This window comes from Primulina huaijiensis, chromosome 11, assembly GCF_012295235.1.
Source record: "Primulina huaijiensis isolate GDHJ02 chromosome 11, ASM1229523v2, whole genome shotgun sequence".
NCBI lineage: Eukaryota > Viridiplantae > Streptophyta > Magnoliopsida > Lamiales > Gesneriaceae > Primulina > Primulina huaijiensis.
In genome coordinates this window covers 19,122,357-19,135,402 of record NC_133316.1, presented here as the reverse complement: position 1 = coordinate 19,135,402, position 13,046 = coordinate 19,122,357, and the positions used below count along the sequence as shown (strand labels likewise).

General features: G+C 36.9%; 1 protein-coding gene across 1 annotated transcript; it reads left to right on the top strand.

Moving 5' to 3' along the window:
- The first annotated feature begins 344 nt into the window (after nucleotides 1-344).
- On the top strand, nucleotides 345-6,758 carry LOC140988028 (uncharacterized). The gene is made up of 9 exons (XM_073456872.1): nucleotides 345-682; nucleotides 1,872-1,936; nucleotides 2,675-2,723; nucleotides 3,655-3,749; nucleotides 3,906-3,991; nucleotides 4,075-4,134; nucleotides 4,360-4,441; nucleotides 5,381-5,494; nucleotides 6,316-6,758. Exons 1-9 carry the CDS (start codon nucleotides 496-498, stop codon nucleotides 6,484-6,486), a joined length of 909 nt encoding a protein of 302 aa, XP_073312973.1. The 5' UTR covers nucleotides 345-495; the 3' UTR covers nucleotides 6,487-6,758.
- Nucleotides 6,759-13,046: the final 6,288 nt, after the last annotated feature.

Sequence of the window (13,046 nt, the reverse complement as noted above, 5' to 3'; positions counted from 1 at the left end):
ATATATTATGTGCAACAATATCTTGTAAAAATGTTAAAAAAATTCAGCATAAAAAATAATAACATTTAAAACCCTATAATTGAGGCAAATGCGTTGGAGTCTTTTTAACATATAATAGTTAAATATATTTGATTTTAAAAAAATAAAAGATATATTCACTTATTAAATACATTTCAAAGGATTTATATTTATATTTTTTAAATTTAAATTTTCACTTACAAGCAGTCCTCGTTAAAAAAATAAAAATACAAAGAGAAGGGTTGAATTGGGCGTGGAACATAGTTGGAGGGTCAAAGGGAAATTAACAGAAAACAGGGAAACTCAAATATAAAATATCAATGCTTTGATTCCGTGGGATGGGTTTCCGCTGCTCTCTCCCCTCGATCCCAGATCCATAAAATATCCTGCCGGCTTCAATTTGGCCACTCGATTCACGTACATATAAACTGAGGCTGCGAGTGGACGTAGAAGAATTATATAAATTCAGAAGCAGCGATGGTGAGCAAAACAGAGGAGGAACAACTGAACAGATTGGAAAACCAAGTGAATAACGGAGGAGGAGGCGAGTGGGAGTACCTCTGCCTCCTCAGAAAGCTGAAGCTTCGCCTCTCTGATAAAGTCTTGAAGCACGGCGTCCATATTCTTAACGACCACAAGAAGAGATCTGCTCTTGGCCCTGAAGGTGGATATATATAAAAAATTCAAGAGTTTTGGTTATTTTAGATTTTTGTAACCAATTTGAGGCCTGCTTGAAGGTTTATAATGCTTTTTTATTTACTTCAAGTCGATTTTATTGCGAGAATTAGGGAAACGAAGTGGGTTTCTGATCGTCAATCATAATCTTGATTATCATGATACGTCAGCTTCTATTAAGAAACAAAGAGAACATCTTTCCATATTTTTGAAGTAGAGATTGGATTTGTGAGCATTTGGAAATTTTGTTTTCACGAAATTTACTGTTTGACCCTCTTGCTTATTCTTTTGGGAAATGTTTGTATCCGTGATGTGCTATTGATATTTGTAGTATTAACTTTTGTGGTGCAATGTCAGTGAACGGTGAACCTCTTACAACAAGCAAAGTTTATGATATTCCAGATCCAGATCTTATTAAGTGGAGATTAATTATTTTTGTTAGTGTATTATCACGAAAGTATTCTACTTGCTATGAAGCAGCAAGGAGATCTTAATAGGCTCAGGTTGTGAATGAATAGGTTCATGTTCTAGAATATTACATTTACTTTTATAACTCTAGTATTACCGTAAACACTCACATCTTGTTGTAGAAACTAAACAAGAAATTGTGGCCTAGAAATTTGTGAATTGTACAAGATATAAATAATGTTTTGTAAAGTTTGTTTCCTTTGATCCCTGAAATTTAGATTTTTTCGCGTGTTGATGTTGAGGAAAGATGGGGATTCAGTTTACTTCTAACTTCTAAGATTCTTTATTTTTGGAATGTTCTAGTCATCACATTTCTTGTGTGATTTGAAATATTTATGTTTTGTTCAAATAGCAGTAATACTTTACTTTCACTTATTTTTGCTTGCTCAAGCATGCTTCTTGACTAATGTCTATGATAAAAAACATTAGTATCGTTTCTTATAAAAAAATGTCTATGATCAAAGAAAGTTATAACTGAAGTCTCTCTTTCCAATCAAAACTTGAAATAAATTTACTGGCTTGTGCGATTCATTCCTGATGTATTGGAGAACTCCTTTATGCTAATTCTCAACTTCTTATTAAATATTTTATGTGATAATGCTAACTAGGATTCGTGTTTCTTAGGAGATAGTTTCATAATTTGCATCCGTTGTGCTACATATCTTTTGATTATTACTTTTTCCTTTGTTCTTCTCCTCTAAACGATGTAGAATGGACTTTATATGAGCAAGTATGCATTGCAGCCATGGACTGCCATCTGCTTGATTTGTCAAAGGTATATCTTTTCTCACGAGTATTGCTTGAATATATTTTTGAACGCAAACCATTAAATTCAGGAGTTCATGCGATGCTCCTGGATTCTGTTTTTTTCTCCCGTTTTGCAACTTATTACATGCAATTTTTTCCTCTCAAAGTGTTTACTGTTGCGGTAGTTACGACTTACGCTAGCCATTTCTTGCATCTGAGCTTCTAGAAGCATGTTTGGGATATTAGTGAAAGAGCTTAGAGTCCAAAATATATGGTTGCTACTGGTACCAAAATTGATGGTCTCTCAAGGGATCCAATATCTTTATGGAATAATTTTTTTTTTCTTGTTTGCAAAAGTATTGAAGTATACCCCCATGTTAGAATGGATTTTATCATTTACTTTTATTCAATTATTGTTTGTGTTGCTAGAAAAGACCTTGCCTCTCTTCAAGGAAAATATAGGAATATGCAGGGGGACTGTAGGGGGAAATTTAGTCTTTTCTTGTTGCAATGTGGAGTGTGGTGCCACTGACTGACTTATTTTCATAAACTTATAGTTTCTTGAAAAAGTGAAGGCTACCCGATTTTCTTGGTTTTTCTCGTCACAGCATATTGACTCATATATTTGACTTTGAATTTCTGCTTTCACTTCTGATAAACTGTACTTACTGGGGTTCTGAGTTTTGTATTTTGTGTTATTTACTTTTGGGACTCTTATAGTTCTTGAGCATGAACTTGATGTGTTTATCCATGAATTTGGTGGCAGGAGTGCATAAAGGTCTTAAAGAAAAAGTTTCCTGGGAGTAGAAGGGTTGGTGAGTTGAATTAATTTGCAGATAATATATGCTTCTTTATGTCTCTAGGAGTCGGATAGTCTTTCATAATCTTGCTCATAGGTGCTTGTTTTGTTATATAGAACCATTACTTCTGCTATTCCACCACGTTAAAAGATAAGAATTTGTATTTTTTCAAGCTTTATTGAATTTTGCTTCTACATTGCATGCTTTTGGATTGAATGAAGTAACAAACTATCTCCCCCCTCTCTCTTCCATTCTTTTTCTTTGTTTTAGTGCATTAGAGAATGAGTGTATCCAATAAATTTATTTATGTTCCCTTCAATGTTTTTGTTTTCCAAGACAAAGGGAACTTTTTTCATTTCCCCAGTAATGCCAATCGACGTGAAGTTTGTCAAATCCTCTCCTGGTCAAGAATTTGACTAATCATTGCCTTCCTCTCTTCCTATCGAAGGGAATGGACATCTAGTTTCTTATTGGTTTTATTATATTTCTTTTGGACATTGGGTCAAATAGCGCATACGAATTGATTATTCATAATCTTTTGAGCATCATACCGCATCAACTTGCAATGCCCCAGGTTCTATGTTTGAATCTTATGAAGTGTTACACTATTGAATCAATATCACTGATAAAATTGGATGGGGCTACCACTTAGTGGTCCTCCATGTTATTTGCTGAATATGTATTTTCCAATCTATTTCAGCTTTAAACCAGTCCCCAGTCTCCACCTTGTTCAATTTCAAAAGAGCTGCTGCATGTTCTTTGGCAGCTTTTAGGGAGATGAAAAGTGAAGTAATTGTGTGCAGAGTGCACAATCAGCTTTTGATCTTAGTGCAGTAGCTGCTAATTTTTTTTTCCTATCATGCTTTCTAAAATTTCTATATGCATATAAATGTAAGATAACACATATATATATTGGCTCTTTTTTGAGTTTTTTTTGCACTTGCAGGCAGGCTGGAAGCAATGTTTCTTGAAGCCAAGGGGTTATGGTCAGAGGCCGAGGAGGCTTACACAAGTCTGTTAGAAGAAAATCAATTTGATCAGGTTGGTGAAGAGACTCATTATTTATTGGATAATTTTTTTAAGTTAGTAAGTTCCTTTATTGTTGTAGAAAACATTTGTTCTCTTTGTTGTGGTTTTGAAAGGAACAGCGTGCATGCATGTTCATGGTTCTCAACTTCTCATGATTTAAGTATTCAGGTGGTACACAAGAGGAGGGTGGCAATGGCGAAGGCGCAAGGCAATCTTTCTGGGGCAATTGAGTTACTCAACAAGTATCTGGAAATGTAAGTAAGATGCCAAGAATAACTCTTGATTAATACGAAAATTTTCTCAAATTGTATAATGCAGAGTTTTGACCATTTTCCAGATTTATGGCAGATCATGAGGCATGGAGGGAACTAGCTGAAATATACGTCTCTCTACAAATGTAAGTTTGTTCTTTCCATTTTTCTTCTCGAGGTAGGAGTGAATGTATGGAGACAAATTGCTATGTTCTAGTTTGTCTAGCTGAAATATACGAGTCTCTACAGTTGAAAGTTTATTTTTTCCATTCTCTTCCCGCAGTAGATGTAGCGAGGGGAATCTTGTCCTCCAGAGAAATTGTTAAGTTCCATCTGTTGTTTAAGTTCCTTTTTCTCTACTTACATTTTAGGTATAAGCAAGCTGCATTCTGCTATGAGGAAGTTATCTTAGCTCAGCCAACAGTTCCATTGTATCACCTTGCATATGCTGATGTAAGTAGCTTTTCTAGAGATTTTTCCTTTTTTTCCAGTCAGAAAGAGAATTTGAGATGTAGTAGCATCGAAATGAATGACACTATAGAGAGAAAATATGATGTCATTGAGAGCAGCTTTTCTGTGATGTTGCTTTCAGTATTAAAAAAACACGCATGCTTGACCAAAAATGTGTAGCTCAATCAGAAAAAGTAAAATAAATAAAAGGGGCTATGCAGAAACCTTTTCTCAAAATATATGAAAAATCAACAGTTTCCTAATACCCAGATTGCATGATCAAGACACTTTGAAAATAACTGATATTGTAACTAGATGAATCTAATTGTTAATCATATTATTATGGGCTAAGTTTAATTAGTTGTTCTCCTGAAGCATGAAGTAATATATCCTAATTGGGTCAGAATGGAAGCTGGCATGAATGATGTCTAGAGCCTACCTTACAACCATAGTTATTTCATCTACAGTTGACTTTTATATGGGTCCGATTGAGTTATGTTTATTGCATGTGCTGTTGTACCTACTGACGTGTTTGTTTAATTGTCCACAATATAAACTGAAACCGATTACTGAAAGGTCGATAGCTGATTTAAATGAGGTTGATCGATAGTCATCCCTTCAGGCTAGGAGCCTGGATGAATATTTTCAGAACTTCAATTTACCTCGCTTTTTGAGTGGCGGAAGTTAGTATTTTGGTGCATGCAATTGAGATGTCCACTCTTCGAAAATTTTCAGCTTGATTTTATTTTAAATTTCTTCTTTGATCATGTTACATAAATACTTAAGCTGAGGCTGGCAAAGGTCATTAACCTCTTGATATTTCAAGCTTTATGGCTTGTGCGTACTTTTTGGAATTTCGATTAATATATTGTTTTTGTATGTGGGATAACTATGATCACGTAATGGAATCAGTTGTTACTTGCATCTTTCTGGCTCAACTAGGTGCTTTATACAATTGGTGGACTTGAAAATCTTCAAGCAGCGAAGAAATATTATGCAGCTACCATAGATTTAACTGGCGGCAAGAACGTTCGAGCTCTTTTTGGCATATGCCTGGTTAGACTCTCTTTCATGCCCTCCAAAAAATATGCCCTCTAAAAAATATATATGAAGAAACATAAGCCAATTAATAGAGTTCATTCCACAGTGCCCGCACTTTGCTCAAGTACTTTAGGTCATGTAACTTATTGTTCTCTTGACAGTCTGATTCATCATTTAGTCCTTTGCGTCTAACATTAATTATGAAATTGGTGTGAATATCATGAAATTGCTATTTCAAGTTATCTTTTGAAATAGAATAAAGGCCATTTTTGTTAAAAAAATTGACTAATAAATTAATAATTCCGTACTTATTTATTTAATATATAAATGGTTTTCTTGTAAATATATTTGAGCGAGGAGCATCAAACCATACGAATACCTTTCTTACCCTCTCTAAAGAAAAAGTAACGTAAAAACATTTTCAGTTTACGTATGTTACTTTGAGCAAAAGCGAAGCTATGATCATATGCAATTGTTTTGTACTAAAAAACTATGTAATTTTACAAGTTTTAAGTTAAATGATTAAAAATTTAGTTTTAGAAAGAAATGACAATGGTGGTTAGTACGTAATATTTGATCGATATAAGTAATAACAAAATTTCAAGCTGGCTTCTTTGTTATCCCTCATGTCAAATTATGCAAAAACACTGCTAAGCAATCTTCACATGAAATCTTATATGATCTCAAATGCAATTTTATACATCCTTCTTTTTATTGTCCGTTGCACGGCATGTAATATATGGTTTTAGAAGTTAGTTTGCCACACACAGTTTTAGTACTGCCTTTCCTGTTTGTAACCATGATGTTCAACTGAAAAAGTAAGTTGGTGGTTGCAGTGTGCTTCTGCCATTGGGCAGCTGGCAAAAGGGCGTAACAAGGAGGATAAAGAGAGCTTGGAACTGCAAGCCCTCTCAGCTGTGGCATTGGAGAAAGATTACAAACAGAAATCGCCTACCAAACTTCCGCTTGTTAGTTCCTGTTTGAGAAGTTTGAAAGTGCCATTATGATGTCCTATCCAATCTTTTAGGATTATTGACGTTGCTTGGAATAAAGAAACTTCTCTTTGAGAAACTTGAATCGCATTATAATTATGTATTAAATGCTTTAGCTTGATAATCGTTGGTTGAATTGTTGAGTTCCTATTTGAGACACTTGAAAGTCACGCTAGAGTTTATTTACCTATTTAATTTGTTTAAGGATGATATATTATTTCGATGAGACTTCGTGATTGGAGTTGACACATCATATGTTCTAAGGCTGAGGTTTTAGTTCTAAGATTTTCCTGGACCTTGGTCCTTCTAGTACTTTATTTTACCGAACTTAAAGCTTTGATAAAATTTTACTTAATTTATGCTGACAGTCTCTCTGTTTTTTTAAGAAAAGGTGTATATTTAGTACTACATTGGGGTTGGAGGGTTTTGATCCTCTATCACCACTCCCTTCTATTGGAGCGGCTTGTGCCATTCCACCAAAGAGGGGGTTGGCACACTGCTGATAGTCTTGACAACATATGATGTGATATCTTTAATATTTTTCCTGATCCGCATAGACAGATGGATTAATTGTCGCAGGTAATAGCCTATCAAGCGACCCTCTCATTGGGCTTTGTTCATGCTACTCACACAGGTATCTATTCAGCACATGACACTTGTAATGAGTGATAAATCATGATCGTTCATTCAATCATGATGTTTGGATGAGTGGTCATGATTCATCACTCAACACACGTGTCATCTGTTGAGTGGATGAATGCACTACCCATATGAGCAACATCTACCAAGCCCGGACATGGGTCATTTTTAGAGAGATGTTCTTTCCCCTCTCACTAGGGAAAATGGCGCGCTGCTCAAAATAGTTCTTCTCGTTTGTTTTCGCGTTTTCTCTTGGGTTCTCCTTCTGTTTTCGCGGGTTCTGTCGCGACTGGGATTTGCTGTCTACTACTGTCTTCTGTGTTGATTCTCATAAATTTGTGTGGGGGGCAACTCTCTTTCAGATCAGTGTTGAGGTCTCTAGATTCCTGTTGCCCAGGTGTTTGAACTTTTGTCTGAATGAATAATTCAGAAACTAAGACTATGGCTAGGCCCATTCACCAACTCTCGGGTGATTCTCCTGGAATGTATACGGATATTCGAAACTCCAAATCATCTATTCCCACTGATGGGAAGACTGCTGCTACTAGAGTTGACTCTAACTTACCTGGATTGCACTCTAAAGGTAATCGAGTGTCATATGCTAGTTTTTCAAGAGAAATCGTATGGCCAATGCTGACTACAAACTTGAGTTCATGGATATGGGCACTGATCAACTCGAGTTTGGTCTGGATGATATAGATTCCATTGAACAGACGTATGGTATTTGTCTTTTGGGGTATATCATCAGTGGTAAACCCCCGACTACAGCATTATTTGATTTGGTTAAGCGCTGGGGATCGGATATTCGCTTTCAAACTCATGAAAGTGGCTGGATTATCTTCACCTTCCCTTCTACGGAGGTGAGAGATAGAATATTGAATGGAGGTCCTTACTTAGTATTCGGCTTTCATCTATTTCTGAAAGAAATGCCTCGGTGTTTCAGATTTAGAGAGGAAGATATGAACACAATTCCTTCTTGGGTCCAAACCCATGGGCTGCCTCCGGATTGTTGGAACTTTAATATTCTGAGCAAGCTTGCATCGAGGGTGGGAAATCCAATCCACATGGATATGCTTACCCATGATCGAAAACGTGTTAAATATGCGAGAGTGCTTGTTGAAGTTGATACCACAAAACAGAAAATGACTGATATTAGTGTCGTACTGCCTATTGAGAAGGTAGAGGTGAAGTTTCTTTATGAACAGGACATTAAAATCTGTGTTAATTGCAAGAAGTCAGGGCATGTGTTTAAGGACTGTACTGCTACAATTAATTTTGATGGAACTGCCAAGGAGGTAATTACTAATAATCCTAATACCAGAGCTAGATCGCGTAGTGTGACTTGGAATAGAAGAAGTTCTAGAGGTAGATCGAGATTTGGACAAAGATACTCTCATGCACCAGCTCGTGGTAAATCCTCCACCACTCCTATTGTAGAGCAGAGCGCTGAAATGCCTGTACTGGAAAGTTCTTCCAATAAAATGAACCTTCCTGATACTGTTCCTTTGGATACAAGAACCGAGCAATTACCTGAAACACATCCACGGGATGAAGGTAAGAGAACTATGGGTAATATTGAATCTAATGCAGCAGGCCCGAGCAATGAACATGCAGGGGATTCAGAAGGCTACCAGACAGTTGTTAATAAGAAAAACAATAAGAAAAAGAAGAAAGGGAAAAGTGTGGATATGAAACATCAGGGTGAGAATAGAGATATGGCCGAATTCTTCGCAGACATGGTAGAAGGAAGATCTTGTGATACTGAATTTGTGAACTTGACCAATAAGAATGACAACAACAGATATTTTGGGAATATGGAGAAAGGGCGGCAACCCGGAATTGCCTCCAAATCTCAATGTTAGTTGCTTGTTGGAACATTAGAGGCATTCATAAGACTCTAAAATAAAAGAGTGTACAATCCTTGATACACTCCCGTAAGATTGATGTGGTAGGAATTCTTGAATCTAAATTTGATGATAAAGCGCTCCAAACTATGATGCGTATTCGATTTCCAGGTATGAAAGTGGTTCATAATTTCCTTTTGAATGATAAGGGAAGAATTTTTGTGTTGTGGAACCCAAATAAGGTTAATGTGGATATTGTTGGTATGTGTGAACAATCTATACATGTCAACATTGATTGCGTGGCAACTAATATCAGATTTTGTGCCTCGTTTGTGTATGGGTTGAATAAAATAGTGCAAAGACGTCCATTGTGGGATAATTTGAGAAATTTTGGTCATTCTTGCTCGCTTCCTTGGCTAGTTCTAGGTGATTTCAATACCGTTTTATCACCGGATGAAAAGAAGGGTGGTTTGGCTGTTAGGGATTATGACATTAAAGATTTTGTCGAGTGTGTTGCTTCTCTGGACTTATTAGATCTTAATTACATCGGCTGTCTCTTTACCTGGTATAGTCCGAAAGTATGTAGCAAACTGGATCGTGTTCTTGTTAATCATCGATGGCTATCGTCGAATTTACAAGGTTTAGCTGAATTTGTGGCCCCGGGTTGCATCTCGGATCATACTATCAGTATTGTTTCTTTCCTTCAATTCAGGCAGCAGCAGCATAAGCCGTTCAAATTTTTCAATATGCGGGCTCTTAGTGATCGGTTCCTTGACATTGTCAGGAACAATTGGAATTTCTCGGGTTATGGCACTGCGCAATATAGACTCAAAGAATTGTTTAGAAAGATGAAGAAGCCTCTAACAGCACTTAACAAGTATCATTTCAGCCATATATCAGCTCGAGCTAGTGCAGAGAAAAAGAAACTTCAATGTATGCAAGAAGAGATGCTTTCCTCAGGTTCTATACCGATTGAGTACAAAGATTGTAAGAGAAAGACTGAACTGTTGATGGAAGCTGAGAGATCATTCATTGCACAAAAAGCTAAGCTCACTTACCTTCAACAAAGTGACAGGTGCACAAAATTTTTCCATGATTTAATTAAGAGAACTAACAAGAGAAATACTATTCTTGCCATTAAGAATTCTGCAGGTGATGTTGAGTGCGATCCTAGGAAAATTGCGAACCTGTTTGTTGAGTATTATTCAAGCTTGTTAGGGAGCAAGGTTGGTCGGCAGAGTGTTGGTAGGGAGACCATCGTTGATGGATCATGTTTGCCTTTTGACAAATGGGATTCATTGACTGCCGATGTTACTTATGATGAAATTAAGAACTCACTCTTTGATATTGATGATGATAAAGCCCCCGGAGCTGATGGGTTCGGTTCTTTCTTCTTCAAAAAATCTTGGGATATTATCCAACATCATGTTACGGCAGCTGTGAGTGAATTCTTCTCAACTGGTCGGTTATTAAAACAGTGGAATCATGCGGTCATTGCTCTCATTCCTAAGAAGGTGGATGCTTCGACATTTACTGATTTCTGTCCCATCTCTTGTTGCACTGTGTTCTACAAAATCATCTTGAAGATACTATCGAATAGACTTGCATCTGTTGTGGGAGAATTGATCGATAATGCTCAAACCGCGTTTATTAAGGACCGATCCATTGTGGATAACATCCATCTAGCACAAGAACTCTTGAGGAAGTATGCTCGTAAAAGAGGCTCTCCCCGGTGCATTTGAAGGTAGATATTCAGAGAGCATATGACACTGTGGACTGGACTTTTCTGGAGGAGATTCTGATCCTTTACAACTTTCCTCCCAAGTTCGTTAAATGGATTATGGAATGTGTCTCAACCACTTCCTACTCCATAGCACTCAATGGACATTTCTATGGTCATTTTAAGGGACAGAGAGGATTAAGACAAGGGGATCCTCTATCTCCTTACCTTTTTACTCTCTGTATTGAAGTTCTCTCTCGATCGTTAAAATGTATGTCTAGATCTCAGAGATATGGTTTTCATCCTAAGTGCCTTAACTTTCATATTACGCATTTGGCTTATGCTGATGACCTGCTACTACTGTCTCGGGGTGATGCTGTGAGTGTTGGGATGGTTATGAATTGCTTGAATGAGTTTGGGGACATGGCTGGATTGCGAGTCAATTTACTCAAGTCGAATATATACTTGTCGTGGATGGATGAAAGAACCAAACAAGATATTCTTAACATCACTGGTTTCTCGCCTGGTACACTACCGTTTCGCTATCTCGGCATCCCTCTTGCTGCAAGGAAATTGAGATCATCAGATTATTGCAAACTTGTGGATGCCATTGCAGCTAAGATCAATTCATGGCCTAGGCACTCCCTCTCATATGCAGGTAAGATTGAGTTAATCAGATCGGTGGTCCAAGGTATTGAATGCTATTGGTTATCTATCTTGCCAATCCCCAATTGTGTAATTTCGTCCATTTATTCTCTATGCCGAAAATTTGTTTGGCATTCCAAACATCCTCCTATTGCGTGGGAAAATCTGTGTAAGCCACTGGAGGATGGGGGACTTGGACTAAAGAATTTGATGGCTTGGAACAAAGCTTTAATTGCTAAAACACTTCGGAAGATACAATTGAGAAAGGAGAGCTTGTGGATCAAATGGGTTAATCATATTTATAGCCACTTTGGAGACGTTTGGCATTGGGGATGGCACAAGGATGAATCACCTTTAATTAAGCAAATCATTTCATTACTGGATGAGCTCCTTCGTAGATCAGGTTCGGTGGCTGCTGCTTCTACTTTGCTGAATTCTTGGTTTGCTCGTAATCACGGGTTTCGTAGTGCATATGACTTCTTCAATAAATCGACTGGTAAATGGCCTTGGAAACCACTGATAAGCCGATCGTTCATCCTACCCAAACACAGATTTACGTTTTGGCTTCTGGCTCATGCGAAGCTCCTGACAAGAGATTGGCTTCCATTTGTTGTTGACAAATCGTGTGTATTATGTAAAAGCGAGCCTTAATCAGTACATCACTTGTTCTTCAAATGCTCTTTCTCCTCGGCAATTTGGAAGGATATTCGAGCGTGGGTAGGCATGTCTAAAAGAATGGAATCTCCAACGGCAATTCTGAGAGCCTTCAGAACAACTTATGGTGGAAAATCGGTTCTAGCTCGGATGCGATTATCGGCTCTCGCAGCAACTATTTACACCGTTTGGAATGCTCGGAATAGGACCATGTTCGATGAAGAAGATCATAGGATTGAAGACTTGGTGCATAAAATTAAGATTATTGTTTTTCGCTGTATTCCTAGCTCTACTAACATGTTTGATACTATGGATAGATTTGTGATTCGGGTGGTTAGGGATTAATTCTTCCCGGGTATGCCCGGTGTACTTGTACTTTAACTTTTTACCACATTTTAATGAAGTCATTTTCATTAAAAAAAAAAATCATCTACCAAGCCCTCCCACTAGAGCCTGCTATGCCAGAAGATTTGATTGATACAATCAGTTTAGTTGGAATTGAGGAACATCTTTAAAACCATATTATCTTCAGTTGATTATTGTAGTTTGTATCAATCACTAATCAACGACACTTGGCTCAGCTTGTTTCAGATGATAATATGGAGTACTCCAGGTTTGTTTCAAATTTGTGTTAACTACATGCAAGCGAAAACAGAAGGAAAGTCTGAGACCATATCTTGTAATATATAAGACATCTTCAGATGTGTTTTGTATATTATATTAGAGAATATGATATATATATGGATGGTTATGATGTTTGGAGAAAATATAATCTTTTTGTCAAACATTATAATACACTAGACTCATTCTTCAACCAGTGTATTATAAGTTTCCTAATATTCTTTAAATTATCTTAAAATATAATCTACTGGTTGAAGAATGAGACGTATTATAAGTTTTCTAATATTCTTTAAATTATCTTAAAATATAATCTACTGGTTGAAGAATGAGTCTGGGGAAAGAAAATGAAAATGAGATATTACCATTTAGTCTTACTGCAGATGAAAATCATTTCCAGAAAATGGAACTAAGCATGCTGCAGTCTCGTCTTCATGGGAAAATGGCATAACCTA